Source organism: Oncorhynchus nerka, linkage group LG9b (assembly GCF_034236695.1).
Source record: "Oncorhynchus nerka isolate Pitt River linkage group LG9b, Oner_Uvic_2.0, whole genome shotgun sequence".
Lineage (NCBI taxonomy): Eukaryota > Metazoa > Chordata > Actinopteri > Salmoniformes > Salmonidae > Oncorhynchus > Oncorhynchus nerka.
Window position 1 is genome coordinate 5,398,891 of NC_088424.1, and position 23,475 is coordinate 5,422,365.

Sequence of the window (23,475 nt, forward strand, 5' to 3'; positions counted from 1 at the left end):
TTGGCTAACCCGGGCTATCTACATTGTGTCCCGCCACCTACCACCCACCACCCGCCAACCCCTCTTTTACACTACTGCTACTCTCTGTTAATCATATGTGCATAGTCACTTTAACCATATCTACATGCACATATTACCTCAATCAGCCCGACTAACCTGTGTCTATATACATGTAGCCTCGCTGCTGTTATTTTTCACTGTCTTTTTACTGTTGTTTTTATTTCTTTACTTACCTATTGTTCACCTAATACCTTTTTGAACTGTTGGTTAGAGCCTGTGAGTAAGCATTTCACTGTAAGGTCTACACCTGTTCTATTCAGCATTTCACTGTAAGGTCTACACCTGTTGTATTCGGCGCACGTGACAAATAAACTTTGATTCGATTTATTCAACGGTGACTGGTTTCCCAGACTTCAGGGTCGGTCACCTTGCTGCTCTCCATTTCAGCCCGTGAATAGGTTCCTCCTTTTGTCCAGGTAGAGGCAGGATAGTTCAAGGTCAAGTCCAAGGAGTATCTTCAGACCCAGAGCCTCTAATACAATGTTGGTCTCCCACTCCTCTCTTTCTCTCTGGATGGGAACACTCTGAAAGACAGTGTCAGAGAGGAAGAACACCACATAACATAGGAGTTGCCGTTACTGTCGGATGATAATCAGTAGTGACTTGGGTTAAGCCATACTGTTCACATGACATTTCACCTACATTAAGCATTTTAACAACAACAACGACGACGACGACGTCAGCAACTCACAGACCCGAGCTGGCCAAGAGTACCCCACCTAGAGAGAAACGTGACCTCAGAACATGACCCACGAGTCGATAAGAGGCCCCGAACCAATCTTCTAAGAGACCAAGACCCCCAGGAAGGAGGATACATACAGTATGCTAACACTCACACAAGCACACACACACGCTACTGTACACAAAGTCCAGAGGTAAAAGCTAGGGGTGAAACGTGAGCCCAGACTGTTGAATGTAGCATACCCCCCCCATGGGATGTAGGAGAGACAGACAGTGAGTGTGTAAGAGGTCAGACACCTGATAGTATGGTTCAGGTAACCTTAGTGATTCACAGGATGTTTAAGGACTTAATGCTATTCATTAGCCTAAATGCTACAGGGTCCACTTATGGTAGGCTATGCCACCCAATAACACTACACTGGTACTTAATCCAAGTGGTTGTGGTTCCTTAGCTACAGTGATACACACTCTAATTAGTCAATATTAAGATATGAAGAGCCTAATTGAAAGAAGGATTCATTGAATGCATGAACACATAAGCTTTCCATATCTAATTTTGAGAAAGCTTGTTTTATAAGCATCCGTAAGCCCCCCCCCCACACACACACAATCACAGCAATGATTCCTATTACTAAAAGATAGGGTCAATAAGAAACAAAATAAATCACTATCTGTTCACAGTAGCAGGAGTTTATCAGTCACCTCACCTGGAGACTGACACACTGAACAACAATGTGAGACAAATGTAATGGTGTAAGTGTCCCTACTATGGTTATTTCCCCATTTTATATAAAATAAAACCATCCCTTTGGTTCAAGGAATCCGACAACATGGCTCGGCATTCATTGTTTCAGAAAGTCATTTGTGTTAATACGAAAACTACTGACAATATGTCTAGACACAGATCTGTCTCTGCTGGTGAAACTCTACCCTGCAGTACTCCAATTATCACATGTTTTGCCCTCTCAAAACACCCAACTATGGTTCCCACATCATTTTTTAATTTTTATACTAGAGATTCCTCTAAGAAAAGATGTATACTTACAATAACTGCTGGATTCCCGGCATAGATTAAGTGCTGGTATGTTTGAGAAACGGTCTTCAACTTCTTTGACGCCCTCTTTAGCCCGGGCCAGCCAATGAACAAGGAAGAATGGCCCATGTTCCAAACCCTCAGATAGGGGCCTTCTTAATGTTAATTATTCAAGGGTGGGATTGGATGTCCTGGGATATGGAAGTACAAGTAGACCCAATGTCATGTGGATGTATGTATGCGAGGGAACCAAAGGCTGGGGGCAGGTGAAAGAAATGACATGTGACAAAGGAAGGCGAGCAATGCCTGTCAGTCAGATTGAAGGCAGCGAGGCATTGAATAGCGCTTGGCTGATTGGCTCGCCATTATGTTGTGGCGTCGGAGACATTCATTGGCATCAGACTATTGATTGATAAAGAGATCTGGCTTTGCAGTGATGGGGCCAGAACAAAATTATTGAGGCTGTATGGGAGAACTTTTTGGGTAAGAAAAGGCAAAGCACCAAAGCTAGAAACGTTACACACACACGCACTGCCCCCCCCCCCCCCCAAACACATGCTCGCGCTCACACTTCCACATACAGGCCATGCTCCCCAATATGTCCCAGATTACAAAGCCCTTTTAATCCCTGAATTGTGAATTGTCCTGTAATCCCTTCTGCACCATCCCCACCATGGCACACTATTGAGTCCCATTGTGTGGAGTAATAAGCAAAACATTTATGTCTCTGTTATTAAGGGATTAGGCTTAATGACCTGTCTGTCTGGCCTGAGAACATCCTGAGTGCATTATCAATTATGGAGGGAGGCCATCACAGGCGTCGAGGACCACACACACACACTTAACAGGTAGGGCCAAACACACACACACACACTGAACAGGTAGGGCCAAACACACACACACACACTGAACAGGTAGGGCCAAAACACACACACACTGAACAGGTAGGGCCAAACACACACACACACTGAACAGGTAGGGCCAAACACACACACACACACACACTGAACAGGTAGGGCCAAACACACACACACACACACACTGAACAGGTAGGGCCAAACACACACACACACTGAACAGGTAGGGCCAAACACACACACACACACACACACACACACTGAACAGGTAGGGCCAAACACACACACACACACACACACTGAACAGGTAGGGCCAAACACACACACACACTGAACAGGTAGGGCCAAACACACACACACACACACTGAACAGGTAGGGCCAAACACAGACACACACACACACTGAACAGGTAGGGCCAAACACAGACACACACACACTGAACAGGTAGGGCCAAACACACACACACACACACACACACTGAACAGGTAGGGCCAAACACACACACACACTGAACAGGTAGGGCCAAACACACACACACACACACACACACACACACTGAACAGGTAGGGCCAAACACGCACACACACTGAACAGGTAGGGCCAAACACACACACTGAACAGGTAGGGCCAAACACAGACACACACACACACACTGAACAGGTAGGGCCGAACACAGACACACACACACACTGAACAGGTAGGGCCAAACACACACACACACACACACTGAACAGGTAGGGCCAAACACACACACACACTGAACAGGTAGGGCCAAACACACACACACACACACACACACACTGAACAGGTAGGGCCAAACACACACACACACACACACACACTGAACAAGTAGGGCCAAACACACACACACACACACACACACACACACACACACACACACACACACACAGAACAGGTAGGGCCAAACACAGACACACACACACTGAACAGGTAGGGCCAAACACACACACACACACACACACACACGGAACAGGTAGGGCCAAACACACACACACACTGAACAGGTAGGGCCAAACACACACACACACACTGAACAGGTAGGGCCAAACACACACACACACTGAACAGGTAGGGCCAAACACACACACACACACACACACACACACAGAACAGGTAGGGCCAAACACAGACACACACACACTGAACAGGTAGGGCCAAACACACACACACACACACACACACACACACACGGAACAGGTAGGGCCAAACACACACACACACACACTGAACAGGTAGGGCCAAACACACACACACACACACACACTGAACAGGTAGGGCCAAACACACACACACACTGAACAGGTAGGGCCAAACACACACACACACACACTGAACAGGTAGGGCCAAACACACACACACACTGAACAGGTAGGGCCAAACACACACTGAACAGGTAGGGCCAAACACACACACACACACACACACTGAACAGGTAGGGCCAAACACACACACACTGAACAGGTAGGTCCAAACACACACACACACAGAACAGGTAGGGCCAAACACAGACACACACTGAACAGGTAGAACCAGACACACACACACACACACACACACTGAACAGGTAGGGCCAAACAAACACACACACACACTGAACAGGTAGGGCCAAACACACACACACACACACACACACAGAACAGGTAGGGCCAAACACAGACACACACACACTGAACAGGTAGGGCCAAACACACACACACACACACACACACACGGAACAGGTAGGGCCAAACACACACACACACTGAACAGGTAGGGCCAAACACACACACACACACTGAACAGGTAGGGCCAAACACACACACACACTGAACAGGTAGGGCCAAACACACACACACACACACACACACACAGAACAGGTAGGGCCAAACACAGACACACACACACTGAACAGGTAGGGCCAAACACACACACACACACACACGGAACAGGTAGGGACAAACACACACACACACACTGAACAGGTAGGGCCAAACACACACACACACACTGAACAGGTAGGGCCAAACACACACACACACTGAACAGGTAGGGCCAAACACACACACACACACACTGAACAGGTAGGGCCAAACACACACACACACTGAACAGGTAGGGCCAAACACACACTGAACAGGTAGGGCCAAACACACACACACACACACACTGAACAGGTAGGGCCAAACACACACACACTGAACAGGTAGGTCCAAACACACACACACACAGAACAGGTAGGGCCAAACACAGACACACACTGAACAGGTAGAACCAGACACACACACACACACACACACACTGAACAGGTAGGGCCAAACAAACACACACACACACTGAACAGGTAGGGCCAAACACACACACAAGACACACGGACACACACATTGGCTGTTCATCCAAAAAAATGAATCATCAAGTATTTGATTAATTGAATCCGCTGTGTTAGTGCTGGACTGGAGCAAAAACATGCACACCATGTAGGTTCCCCAGGAAGAGGAATGAATAGCACTGCATTAGAGATGCTCAGAGTTCTCGATGTCCAAACCAGCACATCTATGATCTTTAGCTAATAAATGATGCCAAACAAAATCCAAACAAGGGACACAAGCAAGTGTTGCATAAATGTCACATTTATTTCACTTTATTTCGACAACTGGTTAGGTGTCCACAAACATTAGAAGACACTAGAACTCCAACACTCAAAGATAACATGAGCACTGAGATGATGTCACAGGCCAGTTATTATGGTATAAAGGAACAGGGGGGTTACATCTGTGCGATTGGCTGTGGTGGATCCTATCAGGTTAATTATTTACAAGAAAGGTGCCAATCAAATGTCAAGAAGAGTCAATACCGAGTCATGGAGGTGGGCGTTTCTCTACAGGGCTGCACTGAGGGGGATAGGACATCAATAGCAAGCAGTAAGGGAAAGAGAGAGAGACCAGGGTGAGGAAGAGACACATCTACATGCTTGGATCCAGGAAATGTCATGTTAAAAAAGCAGTCAAATCAGTGAAAGAGCCAATCCATATTCGTCTATAGCCAGATCACTTAACTTCAAATGCGTTGTTTTAACTTGCAGTGAATTCTTCTTTGAGGACAGAAAGTCAGCTATCCTAGCATTAACAAGTAGAGTTACGAGTCCCCTTTACAGTAGATGCAGTAAGATGCATTTAAGGTGCTACACGCTAAAGCGACAATAGTACAGTTGAAAGAACAACATCTCCTTCTGTTGAAGGATATCCTACCCCCCAACCAATCTTACTCACACATTATTCATTCAATTATGAGATGTGATAAATACAATAAATTAGACTTGGATGACAATTCAATAGCTCAAACATTCCCCGCTGACATACTCCACCTCCAAATAGCAACAATAATTCATAAATAGAGCTTTATTTTCTTCCATTGTTCGAGCAGACAAAATAAAGTGGCATACCAGTGTACAACAAAGCTTAAAATGCATACACCAAGATGACCCCAACCCGACCCACCATATGAATCCCAGATTCCGTAGTTAATGGTATTTACCTAGCGATAGGTCGTGTTTTTGGTGTCAGCGTTCTAGAATCAGAAAACAGAAAGAACCGCTAGTATATAACAGCAATTATATTCCTTATTGGGAGGATATGTTTATAATTGGAGGCTATAAACGCGTAGTTATGGGACAGCGTGTGAGCATGCCATGTATTGCATGTTTTACCTTGCCGTGGCTATCTCAGCATGCTCTGTAGGTTGGCTGGCCTAAAGCATGCACGATCTGCTACACGGGAGAATTGTGTTTGACCCGAACCACGACCCTCGCAGTAAGAACAAGGAACAACAGTAAGACATGATCCAATTGGCTGTCTGGCCACGGCCCTGGTCTGCTGCGCTAACACACAACGTTACCGTAAACGCAAGACTAGCACTTGATTTTCAATAAAGCATGGTCACGCAAGAGCATAACACAGCTAGACTAGGAGACAATCCGGCAACTTTAGTTTGAAATTGCCCATCTTTTATGGGCTGCTAGACCAACGTAGCGCTGAAAGAGTCCCTTTGCGTTTACTTCAGTCGGCAGCGCCCCCTTGATTGATTTAGGACTCGTTTTGTTCCAGTGAGCAGCTTGCATGTCATCTGGATGTAGCAGTATGGTCACAGAAACAATAAACGTCTTCCTAAGTCCCTGGATGTGAGACATGTTCATGCTGTATAGGTTTCGGATACAAACGTAAAACAAGCTATACAAAAGCAGAGCAAAGGATGTTAAGACGCTACTTTACAACAAGGAGCTGACGTAGGCTATATACTGTATTAGGGCTATTTAATCCAAACGGATAGATTCACATGGACACATAGCGTCAATAGAAGGTTCATAGCATCCCAGTAAATAAATGTTTGCTTTGATACATGTAGTACTGAGCGAACGTGGTGGACGTCAACGATGTGAGAGTGTGGGATTGATGAAAAACTGGAAAGAGAGAGAGAAGGGGGGGGGGGCACTACCTGGTGCATAACGATGTACTTTCAGACTCACAACTCGACTGTCGAAAAAAAAGGTCAAAAATATCCCACTAACCCGTCAATACAGTAGGATCAAATTTGTCCTTACAATTATTCAACATTACTGTAACCCACCACCATAGAAGGGAATAAACGTCAACTTGCTCGATTGGAACCATTCTCAGTGTATCCACATGGTATAATTCACTTATAAACAGACATTCAGGGTCAACATAGAGGAGAGGGATAGTAGGTTTTGATGTTTTGAAGATTACATTAATATCTCTAAAACCTGGGAGCCATTTTGTCAAGTCTACACAACAGAGAATATCTTTACTATTTAAACTTGAGATTGGAATGCTTTGGTTTAAAGCAACTGAGTGAAATAAAGTGCAACACAATGCAACAATAAAGTGCGACGCGACAAAACTGGTCAGTGATCCCATACAAATAAAAAAAAGAACGAATAATGTACATACACAAATCATATGGAAAAACACATAAGGTGAAAATAAATCAAGGACACAACTGCTCTCCACTGTCAGGCAGCCAGCGAAATTACATACTTTATACTCTACTGTAGCAAACGTGTTACTATGAAATGTCAGCACAGCGAACTCACCATTATCCAAAATTCTATCCATCATATTACCCAACTATTACAATTCTATCCCACTGTATTCTGTCCAAAACATTGGCAACAAAACATTGTCCTATTATGTCACTTTTCACCCTACACTGTCCAATGTACCTTCACAGCATCCCATCTATCCCACTGTATTCTGTCCAAAACATTGGCAACAAAACATTGTCCTATTATGTCACTTTTCACCCTACACTGTCCAATGTACATTCACAGCATCCCATCTATCACACTGTATTCTGTCCAAAACATTGGCAACAAAACATTGTCCTATTATGTCACTTTTCACCCTACACTGTCCAATGTACCTTCACAGCATCCCATCTATCACACTGTATTCTGTCCAAAACATTGGCAACAAAACATTGTCCTATTATGTCACTTTTCACCCTACACTGTCCAATGTACCTTCACAGCATCCCATCTATCCCACTGTATTCTGTCCAAAACATTGGCAACAAAACATTGTCCTATTATGTCACTTTTCACCCTACACTGTCCAATGTACCTTCACAGCATCCCATCTATCACACTGTATTCTGTCCAAAACATTGGCAACAAAACATTGTCCTATTATGTCACTTTTCACCCTACACTGTCCAATGTACCTTCACAGCATCCCATCTATCACACTGTATTCTGTCCAAAACATTGGCAACAAAACATTGTCCTATTATGTCACTTTTCACCCTACACTGTCCAATGTACCTTCACAGCATCCCATCTATCACACTGTATTCTGTCCAAAACATTGGCAACAAAACATTGTCCTATTATGTCACTTTTCACCCTACACTGTCCAATGTACCTTCACAGCATCCCATCTATCACACTGTATATCGTCCAAAACCTTGGATACAAAACAGATGCAATGACAACGAGTTACAGTATGCGCCTGCAGCCCAGCGATTTGAACATGAGGTAATATGGATACGCTGTTTTAACATGAGAAAGAGCATTGATAGGTACTGCTATCTTCCCTGCACTAAACACACACACACAGAAACAGAGATATCTTATGAGAGGACTAGAAAAGGGAATATACCATTTTCCCATTATTCTTTTTCTTATTAGACTACAGTGTTTATAAGAAATACATGAGAGGTTTGGATATGGGGCATCATATACAAATAGTGGGTGGTAGTAGTAAGTTGCATGATATTGGAACTGATAACAACTTGGACTAAGACATAAACGTTATATTCTTCCTTTGTTTGGCTAAACCCTATAGGGGCTGTAAGCCTGGAAGGTAAGGTCTACATACACATGACAATAAGGAGCATCACAGCCAGCGGAGCTAAGCCCCACTACTCAGGGTTGTGTTGTTAGTTAGTCTTACAGTATATGGGTTTTAATGGTCTTTAATGGGTAGTTTATACCATGCATGATCCAGGTAACCAGGAAGAGGCGTCAAATAGGAGATCGGCTGGGATGGTTTTAAGTGCTGTTTGAGGACGTATCAGCGACAGGATGGAGCACTGTTAGGACGGAGAGCAGCGCAGGAGAGAGCTGTTTAAGATAAGGTATATACAGCAGAGGGTCCGTGGAGATTTCAGATGTCCCCCCCCCCCACAGCGGGTGTTCCTGTTTCTCACATCCTCTGGCCTGACTTTCTTCTGGAGAGCTTAGACCTTGAAGAGGTAAGAGAGGGGAGGGTTAATCTGAAATAAGTGTTTACAAGGAGATTGAACTGGAAAGGAACACGTAAGGTAACCAGGTTGAGGCAGCGAGGGGTTCCTATACCTGATGGTTCCGGCGAGCAGGGGGTTAAAAGCATACAGCCAGTCATGCATCTCCTTGTCATTACTGGCCTGGAGGAGTATTCCACGATGTTCGGTGCACACTGCAAATGTGTTTGGAGTCTAAAAACAGAGAGCATATTCTGTGGTTACAAGGATGACACATGGTAAATTAGCTACATTTGGAAAGATCCAGGATAACATTACGTAAGGGTATATGTATTATATATTTACAAATATATTGACAGAACAAATGTATATTCCAGCAAATATATTTGTAGAATATTGTATTTGTGGTATATTTATAGTATATTCCTGAAAAAAATGTATGATGTATTTGCAATACATTAATGACATACAGTACCAGTCAAAAGTTTGCACACCTACTCATTCAAGGGGTTCTCTCTATTTGTACTATTTTCTACATGTAGAATAATAGTGAAGACATCAAAACTATGAAATAACACATATGGCATCATGTAGTAATCAAAAAAGTGTTAACAAATCAAAATATATTTTATCTTTTGTATTTTTCAAAGTAGCCACCATTTGCCTTGATGACAGCTTTTGCACACTCTTGGCACTCTCCTTCTTGGTCAAATAGCCCTTACACAGCCTGGAGGTGTGATTTGGTCATTGTCCTGTTGAAAAACAAATGATAGTGGGACTAACACAGAACCCAAACCGGCTGTGCGCATGGGCCAAACGCGATCACGACACGCAGGTTAAAATATCAAAACAAACTCTGAACCGATTACATTAATTTGTGGACAGGTCGAAAAGCATTAAACATTTATGCCAATTTAGCTAGCTAGCTTGCACTTGCTAGCTAAGTTGTCCTATTTAGCTAGCTTGCTGTTGCTAGCTAATTTGTCCTCGATATAAAACATTTGTTATTTTACCTGCTATTTTACCTAAAATGCACAGGTAATCCACAAATAAAACAGTCAATCGAATCATTTCTAGTCATCTCTCCTCCTTCTAGGATTTTTATTATCTGGACTTTATATTGTGATTGGCAACATTCATAAATTAGGTGTATTACCGCCAACGACCTCGTTCGTCTTTCAGTCACCCAAGTGGGTATAACCAATGAGGAGATAGTACGTGGGTACCTGCTTCTATAAACCAATGAGGAGATGGGAGAGGCAGGACTTGCTGCGAGATCTGCATCACAAATAGAACTGACTTCTATTTTAGCGCCTGTCAACGCAGACGCTCGTTGGCGTGTGCGAGCAGTGTGGGTGCAATAATTGAATAATATAGATTTCTAAATGTATTTTGCAACGCTAGCGCACACGACGCTAAATGACCATTGCCCCGTAGCACTCACTTCCGTCATCATGAAGTGCTTTGAGAGACTAGTCAAGGACCATATCACCTCCACCCTACCTGACACCCTAGACCCACTCCAATTTGCTTACCACCCCAATAGGTTCACAGACGACGCAATCGCAATCACACTGCCCTAACCCATCTGGACAAGAGGAATACCTATGTAAGAATGCTGTTCATCGACTACAGCTCAGCATTTAACACCATAGTACCCTCCAAACTCGTCATTAAGCTCGAGACCCACCCAGCCCTGTGCAACTGGGTCTTGGACTTCCTGACGGGCCGCACCCAGGTGGTGAGGCTAGGTAACAACATCTCCACCCCGCTGATCCTCAACACTGGGGCCCCACAAGGGTACGTTCTCAGCCCTCTCCTGTACTCCCTGTTCACCCATGACTGCGTGGCCATGCACTCCTCCAACTCAATCATCAAGTTTGCAGACGACACTACAGTCGTAGGCTTGATTACCAACAATGACGAGATGGCCTACAGGGAGGAGGTGAGGGCCCTCGGAGTGTGGTGTCAGGAAAATAACCTCACACTCAATGTCAACAAAACAAAGGAGATGATCGTGGACTTCAGGAAACACCAGAGGAAGCAGCCCCTTTATCCACATCGATGGGACAGTAGTGGAGAAGGTGGAAAGTTCCTAGGCGTACACATCACGGACAAACTGAAATGGTCCACCCACACAGACAGCGTGGTGAAGAAGGCGCAGCAGCGCCTCTTCAACCTCAGGAGGCTGAAGAAATTCGGCTTGTCACCAAAAACACTCAAACTTTTACAGATGCACAATCGTATCACCGCCTGGTACGGCAACTGCACAGTTGTACAGGTGCATCAAAGTGGAGTCCGAGCTGGGACTGAGAGACTGAAAAACAGCTTCCATCTCAAGGCCATCAGACTGTTAAACAGCCATCACTAACATTGAGTGGCTGCTGCCAACATACTGACTCATCTCTAGCCACTTTAATAATGAAAAATTGATGTACTAAATGTATCACTAGCCACTTTAAACAATGCCACTTTATATAATGTTTACATACCCTACATTACTCATCTCATATGTATATACTGTACTCTATACCATCTACTGTATCTTGCCTATGCCGTTCGGCCATTGCTCGTTCATATATTTTTATGTACATATTCTTATTCATTCCTTTACACTTGTGTGTATAAGATAGTTGTTATGAAATTGTTAGGTTAGATTACTTGTTAGATATTACTGCATGGTCGGAACTAGAAGCACAAGCATTTCGCTACACTCGCATTAACATCTGCTAACCATGTGTATGTGACAAATACATTAGATTTAATTAGATTTTTTGATTTTGTGTAGTCAACCTGTGCCAACAAGTGCAAACCAGATGGGATGGCGCATCGCTGCAGAATGCTGTGGTAGCCATGCTGGTTAAGTGTGCCTTGAATTCTAAATAAATCACTGACAGTGACACCAGCAAAGCACCCCCACACCATCACCTCCGTGCTCCACGGTGCGAACCACACATGCAGAGATCATCCGTTCACCTACTCTGCGTCGCAAAAAGACACGGCGGTTGGAACCAAAAATCGCACATTTCGACTCATCAGACCAAAGGACAGATTTCCACCGGTCTAATGTTCATCGCTCATGTTTCTTGGCCCAAGCAAGTCTTCTTCTTCTTATTGGTGTCCTTTAGGAGTGGTTAGTTTGCAGCAATTCGACCATGAAGGCCTGATTCACTCAGTCTCCTCTAAACAGTTGATGTTGAGATGTGTCTGTTACTTGAACTCGGTGAAGCATTTATTTGGGCTGCAATTTCTGAGGCAGGGAACTCTATTGAACTTATCCTCTGCAGCAGAGGTAACCCTGTGTCTTCATTTCCTGTGGTGGTCCTCACGAGAGCCAGTTTCATCACAGGGCTTGAAGGTTTTTGCGACTGCACTTGAAGAAATTGTCAAAGTTTTTGACATTTTCTGGATTGACTGACCATGTCTTAAAGCAATGATGGACTGTCGTTTCACTTTGCTTATTTGCCATAATATGGACTTGGTCTGTTACCAAATAGGGCTATCTTCTGAATACCACCCCTACCTTGTCTCAACACAAGTGATTGTCTCAAACGCATTAAGAAAGGAAAAACATTTCACAAATGAACTTTTAACAAGATACACCTGTTCATTGAAACGCATTCCAGGTGACTACCTCATGAAGCTGGTTGAGAGAATGCCAAGAGAGTGCGACGCTGTCATCAAGGCAAAGGGTGGCTACTTTGAAGAATCTCAAATATTGTTTACACTTTTTTGGGGAGTACTACATGATTCTATTTGTGTTATTTCATAGTTTCGATGTCTTCACAATTATTCTGCAATGTAGAAAATAGTACAAATAAAATAAAAACCCTTGACTGGTACTGTACAATACATGACCAAAAGTATGTTGACACCTGCTCATCACATTCCAAAATCATGAGCATTAATACGGATTTGGTCCCCGCTTTACTGCTATTATTCCATACCGATCTCGACAAACCATTTCTGTATGGACCTCGCTTTGTGCACAGGGGCAGAGTCTTCTGAAATGTAATTTTATGCTGTAGTGTTAATATTTCCCTTCAACGGAATTAAGGGGCTTAGTCCGAACAATAAAAAAACAGACACAGACTATTAATCCTCAACCACCAAACATTACAGTTGGCACTATATATTGGGGCAGGTAGCGTTCTCCTGGCATCCGTCAAAACCCAGATTCGTCCGTCGGACTGTCAGATGGTGAAGTGTGACTCATCACTCCAGAGAACGCGTTTCCACTGCTCCAGTAATGACAGAGAGCTTGACACCACTGATGCTTGGCATTGCGCATGGTGGTCTTAGGCTTGTGTGTGGCTACTCGGCCATGGAAACCCATTTCATGAAGCTCCCGATGAACAGTTCTTGTGCTGACGTTACTTCCAGAGGCAGTTTGGAACTCGGTATTGAGTGTTGCAACCGAGGACAGACAATTTTTTACGCGCTACGCGCTTCAGCACTCGACGGCCCCTTTCTGTGAGCTTGTGTGGCCTACCACTTCGCAGCTAAGCTGTTGTTGCTCCCAGACGTTTTCACTTCACAATAACAGCACTTACAGTTGACCAGGGAAGCTCTAACAGGGCAGAAATTTGACAAACTGACTTGTTGGAAGGGTGGCATCCTATGACGGTGCCACGTTGAAAGTCACTAAGCTCTTCATTAAGGCTATTTTACTGTCAATGTTTGTCTATGGATATTGCATGGCTGTGGGCTCAAATTTTATACACCTGTCAGCATTGGGTGTGACTGAAATAGCCAAATCCACTAATTTGGAGGGCTGTCCACATACAAGTGTATGTGTTACATATTTTTTCATTTGGACAATTGAAAATGAGATGGTGCATCTCAAGTTATTTCATCCTGTAAAATGTCTAATAAATAAACATATTTACAGTGCATTCGGAAAGTATTCAGACTCCTTGACTTTTTCCACATTTTGTTACGTTACAGCCTCCTTCTAAAACGGATTAAATAGATTTTTGTTCCTACCCCATAATGACAAAGTAAAAACAGTTTTTTTTACATAAAATAAAAAACTGAAATATTACATTTACATAAGTATTCAGACCTTTTAATCAGTACTTTGTTGAAGCACCTTTGGCAGCGATTACAGTCTCGAGACTTCTTGGGTATGAAGCTACAAGCTTGGCACACCTGTGTTTGGGGAGTTTCTCCCATTCTTCTCTGCAGATGCTCTCAAGCTGTCAGGTTGGATGGGAGAGCGTCAGTGCACAACTATTTTCAGGTCTCTCCAGAAATGTTAGATTGGGTTCAAGTCCGGGCTCTGGCGGGAAGGTGAACTTTCTCCCCAGTCTGAGGTCCTGAGCGCTCTACAGCAGGTTTTCACCAAGGATCTCTGTACTTTGCTCCGTTCATCTTTCCCTCGATTCTGACTAGTCTCCCAGTCCCTGCTGATGAAAAACATTCCCACAGCATGATGCTGCCACCACCATGCTTCACTGTAGGGTATTGACCAGGTGATGAGCAGTGCCTGGTTTCCTCCAGGCGTGATGCTTGGCATTAAGGCCAAAGAGTTCAATCTTGGTTTCATCAGACCAGAGAATCTAAATGCCTGATTGCTGCAGAGATGGATGTTCTTCTGGAAGGTTCTCCCATCTCCACAGAGGAACTCTGGAGCGCTGTCAGAGTGACCATCGGGTTCTTGGTCACCTCCCTGACCAAGGCCCTTCTCACACCAATTGCTCAGTTTGGCCGGATGGCCAGCTCTAGGAAAAGTCTTGGTGGTTCCAAACTTCTTCCATTTATGAATGATGGAGGCCACTGTGTTCTTGGGTATCTTCAATGCTGCAGAAAGGATTTGGTACCCTTCCCCCAGATTTGTGCCTCGACACAATCCTGTTTCGGAGCTCTAGGGACAATTCCTTCGACCTCATGGCTTGGTTTTTGTTCTGACATGCACTGTCAACTGTGGGACCTTATATAGACAGACAGGCGTGTGCCTTTCCAAATCATGTCCAATCAATTGAATTTACCAGAAGTGGACTCCAATCAAGTTGTAGAAATCTCAAGGATGATCAATGGAAACAGGACCCACCTGAGCTCAATTTCAAGGTACAAGGTATTTCAAGGTGATTTCTGTGATTTCTTCTTAATACATTTGCAAAAAAGTTTTCAACTTGTCATTATGGGGTATTGTGTGTAGAGTGATGAGGTGGAAAAAACTATTTAATCCATTTTAGAATAAGGCTGTGACGTAACAAAATGTGTAAAAAGTTGAGCAGTCTGAATATTTTCCAAATGCACTGTATGTTATATTTGAAAGTAGTTCTGGTTGGTCGTACCCGGAGCAGAGTCTGCTTGTCCTCGCTGTATTCCACCTGGGCGGAGGAAAGGTTGATGACGGAACGCTCCACGCTGTCTCTCTCGTTGCGGTACAGGTAGACGTAGGGCCGGCGCACCACTACATAGCGCTTCACCCAGCCACTGGTGTGGGGCTCCAGGAAGTGTAGGTAGCCTTTCTTAGACACAATGGGGCTGAAATAAACATAATTTCTATTTGATTATTTGTGGTTGATAAAGTTTTTAAAAACAACAACAAAAAACAGCCCATTCAATACATTGATTATTATCCAAATAACTCAGGTGTTGTTTATATATTTTCCAACATTAAAGTGATTCTAAATAATGAATCTAGCATTGATACTGCCTGTCATAATTCACAACAATATCATACTGCATGACTCCTAGTTTAATCGTACTTTTGTTACAGTGGGGCAAAAAAGTATTTAGTCAGCCACCAATTGTGCAAGTTCTCCCACTTAAAAAGATGAGAGAGGCCTGTAATTTTCATCATAGGTACACTTCAACTATGACAGACAAAATGAGGAAAAAAATCCAGAAAATCACATTCCTAATTTCGTCATAAGATGTAAATATTGTGATTTTTCATTCTTCCTGGAGGCTGTTGCCATAGTGATAACTAAAAAATGGTCTGGTCTCACCTGACGCGGATCTCCTGGATGTCAGGGACGAAGGTGCAGCCTCTACCCAGGGTCCTCTTCTTGTCCACAGGACTGAAGGGGTCCAGGTCTGGGCTGGAAGCGCCAGAGATGGGCTCAGTGTGTCTGCAGACCGGGGGGGGGGGGGAAACTCTCTCAACGCTCTCAAAATATTCTCTGTGCTCTCTCAATGTCCTATCAATGCCCTATTAACAAGGTCCTCTCAACAAAGAAACAAACTCATTTGCATATGCTATTTGTCCAGGAGCAAGCCTTGGTGGAATAAAATGGGAGTAAGGGGTGACAGTTGAAAGGCGAAAGGTCACATACCTGATGTCATAATGTCCCTCCACCAATGAGGGGCAAGTAGAGGACGGAGTTAGCGTGCTCAGACTAGAAGAGGATGGAGACATCAGCGACGCTGACATCTCAGACAGCTGAAACGCACACACACATACAAGTGCATACAGATAATCACAGACACACACACACAGAGAGATATGCACGTACACGAGAACAAACACACAAAAATAAGCACACAAAAACACACATACAGTGACACAATTATACATAAATCAACAGCTCCCATGTACTGTATTGCACTTTGAAGGGTCTGCAAGGTCTGATACTAATCAGGCAATGCGATGAGGTCACGAGAAGAGATAGGTTTCTGCCCCAGGCCTTTTGGTTAAACATGTGACAGACAACATGCTGTAGTAGGGGGAGAGAAAAGAGGGGGCTAGGGGTATGATCAAAAAAGGAGGGTCTGGGTGAAGGATTCCATAGGTCAGAGGTAAATCTACAGAGAATATGGGACCTTGGTTTAGGGGATGGGGTTTATGATTGATGAGGACAAGAGCAAGTACACGTGAATGAATGAAGGAACTGAGTGCGGTGAATCGTTTAGTTACCCTGTTTTTAGTTCAAGTACTTTCTTAGAATGCAGTTCCTCATTAGAATTCAGTCATTTGTTGGAATACTCAATTCTCGGAGAGGCCGAGTGTGTGAACGAGACAGGGGATAAGGAGGGGAAAGTATCTTGGGTGGGATCAGTGACAATGGGCCCGGAGTCCAAGTTCTATGGGATACAAAGGGCTTCGGGCTAGGGTTCTGGCTGGTTAAAAGTAGCCTGCATGAGGTACTGTAAGTGGGTTATAGAGGGGGTTAAAGGGCCTGGGGGCTGGGGCTCACCTTGCTCTCACTGGCACTGCTGCTCACCTGGCTGTACTCCCTGTTGAACGTGTGCATGAGCAGCCGCAGACACTGAGACCCCAGGAGGAAAAGAGGACGAGGAAAAAGAGAGATGATTATTACTCATAACAACTACCAATACAAGTTATAATGCATTTTAATCCAACAAAGAGAGATAACCAAAAAGGTGGCCAAGGAAGTGTTATAGGCCTGGTTCCTAACTGAAGCCAGGGACTGGTAGTCACCTTGGCAGCCAGCTCCCTCTGCCTCTGGCTGGGGCTCTCCAGGGCGGGGCTACCCCCGGGGCAGTGGCTGAGGATGGGGCTCTTGGCAAAGTCGCTAAGGTCACCACTCTTGCAGAGAGCGTCCTGCCCCACTGCCAGGGTGGCCTCCAGTTTCTCCCGCAGCAGCAGGTAGTGCCTGGTCTTCTCCACCTGTACAGATACAACCAGAGAAACCATTGACTTTCTTTTGGCACAAAATGGCCGTCATGCATCGTCCAGGTGAGTCACCTTCATTGGTGAGTATTAACTCTATTCAATAAAAGGTACTTTGAAAACAGCTACTGTATATGAATGCCAACCATGATGCATAATGTATTCCTATTTATTGACCAACCAATTCCATCACAAATTGACTCCATTACTCTGTGGAGTCTTCGCCCCCAAACACCCTACAGACCCCACCAATGCCAGGCCTCACCTCCTGCAGAAGGCTGAGTTTCTCCAGCTCCCATTGGTGGTCCAGGATGAGGCTGTCGCTACGGGGCCTCCAGCCAGCCAGGTTCTCTTCCCCACGGACGTATGCCACCGAGGTGTCCAAGACGCGCCTGCGCCGCCGCTGCATGCCTGAGGGTGAACAAGAGGGCAACAGAGTGTTTCATATATGCCTGTAGAATAACAGATACATACTGCCAAGAGATCATTTGGTGATATGCCCAGTGGTTAAATCAAGGTTCTGATGCACACAGGATGACAGACATCCATGCTTGTGACAAATTGTGTAAGGGTGACAACATGGTGGAGCGTTCATTTTTCTCAAGCTTCAACTGTGTCATTCTTTAACTTACCGGGACTTCCGGCATCAGCGACATGGCAGAGACTGACTTCATACACTCCAGTGACACGATTACTGAGAGAGAGAGAGAGAGAGAGAGAGAGAGAGAGAGAGAGAGAGAGAGAGAGGAGATAATGAGTTGTGTCTACTCTACAAACAACATAGAAATAAAGTTCAGATTCAGAGTTCCAGAAAGGAGGTCGAACCTCTCTGAGGGCCTGAGACAGCCGGTGCTGAAGAGGTTCCTGATGGAGCGTGAGGCGGGGAGCTTGGCGTCACGGGAGTAGAACACCATACAGAAGTCTTTGGTGATCACTGTTGGTTGGGTGCAGTTCTCCATCTGAAGGAAGTTGGAACAAAATGTATCCAAGTCAGAACTCACTTAATCCAAGCCGATACTACTTACGGTTTAGAACGAATGTTGATGCGTTTACCTCTAGGTAAGCGGAGAGAGTGATGTAGATCTTTTCTCCATAGGGAGTGACACGGTTCAGGAGGAGGGAGTTGTGCATGGAGCTATCCCACGCCGCCTCAAATCGGTAAAACGTCCTGTTCAGTCAACATACAGGCAAACGTTACGGGGGTTTTGTGTATAGAACTTGTTTTCATTTTGTCAATGGTGAATGAATGGAGACATGTAAATATGATTTTTCTCCATCAGCATATCAGTGAAAAAAAAAAGGATTAAGTTGCACAAGACCCTCTAAAACAACACTCAAAACAAACTATACATACACATGTTTACAAGGACAGAAACAAACACCGCTGTGTTCACCTTTTAGAGTGAAGTCGAACGAAAGAATGAGGCAACAGACAACAACAACAAGAACAGCAAGCTGATTCAGGGAACATACAAGAGAGAAGGGTTGTGTGTTATACCTATGGTCAACTCCCAGGGACATACTGCCATACAGTGAAGCGCGAAGAGAAAAGGGCGAGAAGTTATCAGCAAGCAGCTTGGCTGTGGATTTTACAGTAACAAAGTGGCAAAAAATGAAGAAGACAGTAACACAATAGAATATTGGATACAAATACATGTGGTCTTCAGTGCCAAAATACGGTAAAAGAAAAAGAGAAAAAGAGAACGAGAGAAAACAAAACCTACTCAAAACGTTCCATTATGGAAAAGGCCATTAATACACAACCATGTTATTAGGTGTTACAGTATGCACAGGAACTAGCTGTGACAGAGGAGAGGGGACGTACTTGTCATTATATGAGGGCCAGATGTAGCCCGCAGATAGAATGTTGAGAGACAGGATGTTGGGGTCGATGATGGTCTCATCAGCCTCTGGAGTATTCCGGATCCGCCCTGAGAGGTCAAAGGTCAGTGGTGGATCTTTATGTGCTGAAAATATGAACCTATGCAATCTTTACGCACCGTAAAGACGGATCTATGGGATCTTTATGTGCGGTAAAGATGAATTTACTGTGCACATGTCATTGTCGTCTACTTTCATCCGTACTCACCCACCACCAGCTCCTTGACCTCCTTCCACTCCACGTCATTTCCTGTCTCGTGCGCTATGGTGACTGTGATCCTCCGCTGGATGCCCTGATGAAGCAGGAAGGTTCCGTGGCAGGGCATGCCCCCTCTGTGGTCCACCACTGAAGGGATGTAGCTAAGGACAAACAAATGGCATATTCATCAATGACTCACATTAATGACCCTAAACTGTCAGTAACGCTTAACTTTGCAGTTCTATTACCACTGGTATTTACCATGAAATTACTTGGTGAGAAAATGCTAATGGTGCAATATGTAGAAATCAATCCATAATTTCCTGGTTGCAAAAACTCTAATAGTTTGCCTAATTTCAGTTTATGTGACAAAACAAGCAGTCATTGTGTAGAGAATCATTGTACCATCTAAACCGCTGTGAAATATATTTTCCATAACCAAAAATATTGTATTTTCAGCTGTTTGAAGCTGGTGTACAAAACCGAAAGTAAAAGACTAAACTTAAGAATGGGAAGCATAGAAATAGTGCATGTATAACAGATCTACCGCTTCTCAGACTTGCTTTCAATGAGAATGACAGATCTATAACTCATATTTCTATGTTAATTTGGTTGGGTTGCCCAACATATTGCCACTTTAATGACCATGAAGGGGAAATATTTAAATGTTTAAACATGAAACTATTTGTAAAAAGATTCAATGTCATTTTTGCCCCCTAAATAAGATCATTGTTTCACAGTAAAACGTAGGCCCAGTCAGTGACCACACCCAAGTGAACCGACATTGGTTGAGAACTATGAAACACACCCTTCTCTCCCCCAGTACAAAAGCCCGTTGACAGAAGTCAATGTCAGTTCCCGATGACCGTACATTTAAAAGGTCAAATTTCAACGTGGAGGTGACAATCACCATGCTGGAATGGTGAATTTCGACTAGACCAGCCAGAATACAGCATGAGCTGATTGTGGCAACTTGTTGTGAACTTTGATCTATTATTCACTAAAGAAGAAGTGATACATCCTAGACGTCGAGTTATCAGCTGCAGCTGTAAACATACGTGGCCTAGGAAAGGACAGATATCTCCTAAGAACAACAGGGTACTTTAACGTATCCGCTCTACAACACTACGACCAGAAAGATTCTTCAAAGGACAATGGCGATTTCTGTCTTCCATATTCGACCCATCTATCGAAGCGCAGCTCAGCTCAGAGTAAATATATATCTTGCATTTTTCTTTTCCGAATGGGCGGATATTAGAATGCATATGATTCTGTATTTACGGTAGCAAAGCTTCTCAAGGTCCGATAGAGACCCAATCCCTTTGTCCCTCAGTCTTCCCGCTCTTTCATTCAAACCCAACTCCTTTCCTTTGTGTAACCAGCCATCATTTCGGGTTAGCCCACCAGGGACTTTTCATGACATGATTAGTAATCGATGTGTGATCTATCCTGTGTCTATATATATGTAATTCTGTGTGATTATTTGGGTATTTAGTAAATACATAGTTAAGCCAATTTGTGTATTGCTGATTCAACTTGCTAGCTAGGGTTTGTGCGGATAACCAAGTACTTACGACAAACAGATCAAGGTGACGATTAATAATTGACTGCTATTGATATAAAAGATCTTCAGATCTTTAAGAGAGTGGATTCGGGAGATAACCACTCTATATAAATGAATGCTTCCGTGGTGCCCCAGGTTATTAATGGTTTAATTGTTGCATGGTTTAATTCAATCACGTAATCAAATAAACATTAGGTAATCGATTTGATAAAATAGCATGTCATTTAATTTAATCATAGTCAGAGACAAGACAATACTTACTCTCCATTGGCCTCCAGCTCACAGATCTCGAAGAAGGCCATGAGGTCATATTTGGAGTGGCATGGGCCGGCCGTGGAACGGGTCAGGGTATTCAGCTTGGTGGCTGGTACTGTGAAAGAGAAGGTCAGAAATGTGTCTGAATATTTGTGACACGCAAGCACAATGAGGTGGATGAAGGTAAGGATGTTTAAAAAATATATAAAATCATCAAAAAAAGAATCGCCCCTTTTTTCAGGAACCTGTCTTTCAAAGATAATTCGTAAAAATCTAAATTACTTCACAGATCTTCATTGTAAAGGGTTTAAACACTGTTTTCCATGCTTGTTCAATGAACCATAAACAATAAATGAACATGCACCTGTGGAACGGTCATGAAGACATTAACAGATTACAGACGGTAGGTAATTAAGGTCACAGTTATGATAACGTAGGACACTAATGAGGCCTTTCTACTGACTCTGAAAAACACCAAAAGAAAGATGCCCAGGGTCCCTGCTCATCTGCGTGAACGTGCCTTAGGCATGCTGCAAGGAGGCATGAGGACTGCAGATGTGTCCAGGGCAATAAATTGCAATGTCCGTATTGTGAGACGCCTAAGACAGCGTTGCAGGGAGACAGGACGGACAGCTGATTGTCCTCACAGTGGCAGACCACGTGTAACAACACCTGCACAGGATCGGTACATCCAAACATCCCACCTGCGGGACAGGTACAGGATGGCAACAACAACTGCCCGAGTAACACCAGGAACGCACAATCTTTCTTAGAAGGAATGAGCGTTACACCAAGGCCTGTACTCTGGAGCGAGAATAATTTGGAGGTGGAGGGTCCTTCATGGTCTGGGGTGGTGTGTCACAGCATCATCGGACTGAGCTTGTTGTCATTGCAGGCAATCTCAATGCTGTGCGTTACAGGGAAGACATCCTCCTCCCTCATGTGGTATCCTTCCTGCAGGCTCATCCTGACATGACCCTCCAGCAATGCCACCAGCCACACTGCTCGTTCTGTGCGTGATTTCCTGCAAGACAGGAATGTCAGTGTTCTGCCATGACCAGCGAAGAACCCAGATATCAATCCCATTGAGCATGTCTGGGACCTGTTGGATCGGAGGGTGAGGGCTAGGGCCATTCCCCCCAGAAATGTACGGGAACTTGCAGGTGCCTTGGTGGAAGAGTGGGGTAACATCTCAGAGCAAGAACTGGCAAATCTGGTGCAGTCCATCAGGAGGAGATGCACTGCAGTACTTAATGCAGCTGGTGGCCACACCAGATACTGACTGTTACTTTTGATTTTGACCTCCCCCCTTTGTTCAGGGACACACTATTCCACTTCTGTTGGTCACATGTCTGTGGAACTTGTTCAGTTTATCTCTCAGTTGTTGAATCTGGTTATGTTCATACAAATATTGACACGTTAAGTTTGCTGAAAATAAATGCAGTTGACAGTGAGAGGACGTTTATTTTTTTGCTGAATTTATATATAAAACATACATAAATATTTTACTTTTTTTTCTCCAGTAATGCCATCATGAACATGTGAACTTTCATGTGCCTCAATTGCAATCTTGCATGGGATCTGTAAATATTAAATTATTAGTT

At 44.1% G+C, this 23,475-nt stretch overlaps 1 protein-coding gene across 9 annotated transcripts in view; it reads right to left on the bottom strand.

Annotated features, from left to right (window-relative positions):
• Nucleotides 1-5,241: 5,241 nt before the first annotated feature.
• Nucleotides 5,242-23,475, bottom strand: part of LOC115114167 (kinesin-like protein KIF1A) — a 54,236-nt gene continuing 36,002 nt past the window's right edge. For 6 of the 9 annotated variants that reach the window (XM_065013302.1, XM_065013298.1, XM_065013299.1 and 3 more), the window contains 15 exons: nucleotides 21,878-21,986; nucleotides 20,062-20,213; nucleotides 19,798-19,903; nucleotides 19,471-19,494; nucleotides 19,026-19,140; nucleotides 18,798-18,931; nucleotides 18,605-18,666; nucleotides 18,238-18,383; nucleotides 17,781-17,969; nucleotides 17,536-17,607; nucleotides 16,675-16,781; nucleotides 16,348-16,470; nucleotides 15,688-15,880; nucleotides 9,504-9,622; nucleotides 5,242-9,391 (listed from right to left, as the gene is read on the bottom strand). In XM_065013302.1, the coding sequence (XP_064869374.1) occupies nucleotides 9,352-9,391; nucleotides 9,504-9,622; nucleotides 15,688-15,880; nucleotides 16,348-16,470; nucleotides 16,675-16,781; nucleotides 17,536-17,607; nucleotides 17,781-17,969; nucleotides 18,238-18,383; nucleotides 18,605-18,666; nucleotides 18,798-18,931; nucleotides 19,026-19,140; nucleotides 19,471-19,494; nucleotides 19,798-19,903; nucleotides 20,062-20,213; nucleotides 21,878-21,986 (1,691 nt within the window). In that variant the 3' untranslated portion in view covers nucleotides 5,242-9,351. The remainder of the gene's footprint in view (nucleotides 9,392-9,503; nucleotides 9,623-15,687; nucleotides 15,881-16,347; nucleotides 16,471-16,674; nucleotides 16,782-17,535; nucleotides 17,608-17,780; nucleotides 17,970-18,237; nucleotides 18,384-18,604; nucleotides 18,667-18,797; nucleotides 18,932-19,025; nucleotides 19,141-19,470; nucleotides 19,495-19,797; nucleotides 19,904-20,061; nucleotides 20,214-21,877; nucleotides 21,987-23,475) is intronic. The other 3 variants (XM_029642213.2, XM_065013300.1, XM_065013301.1) reach the window with 2 other exon arrangements.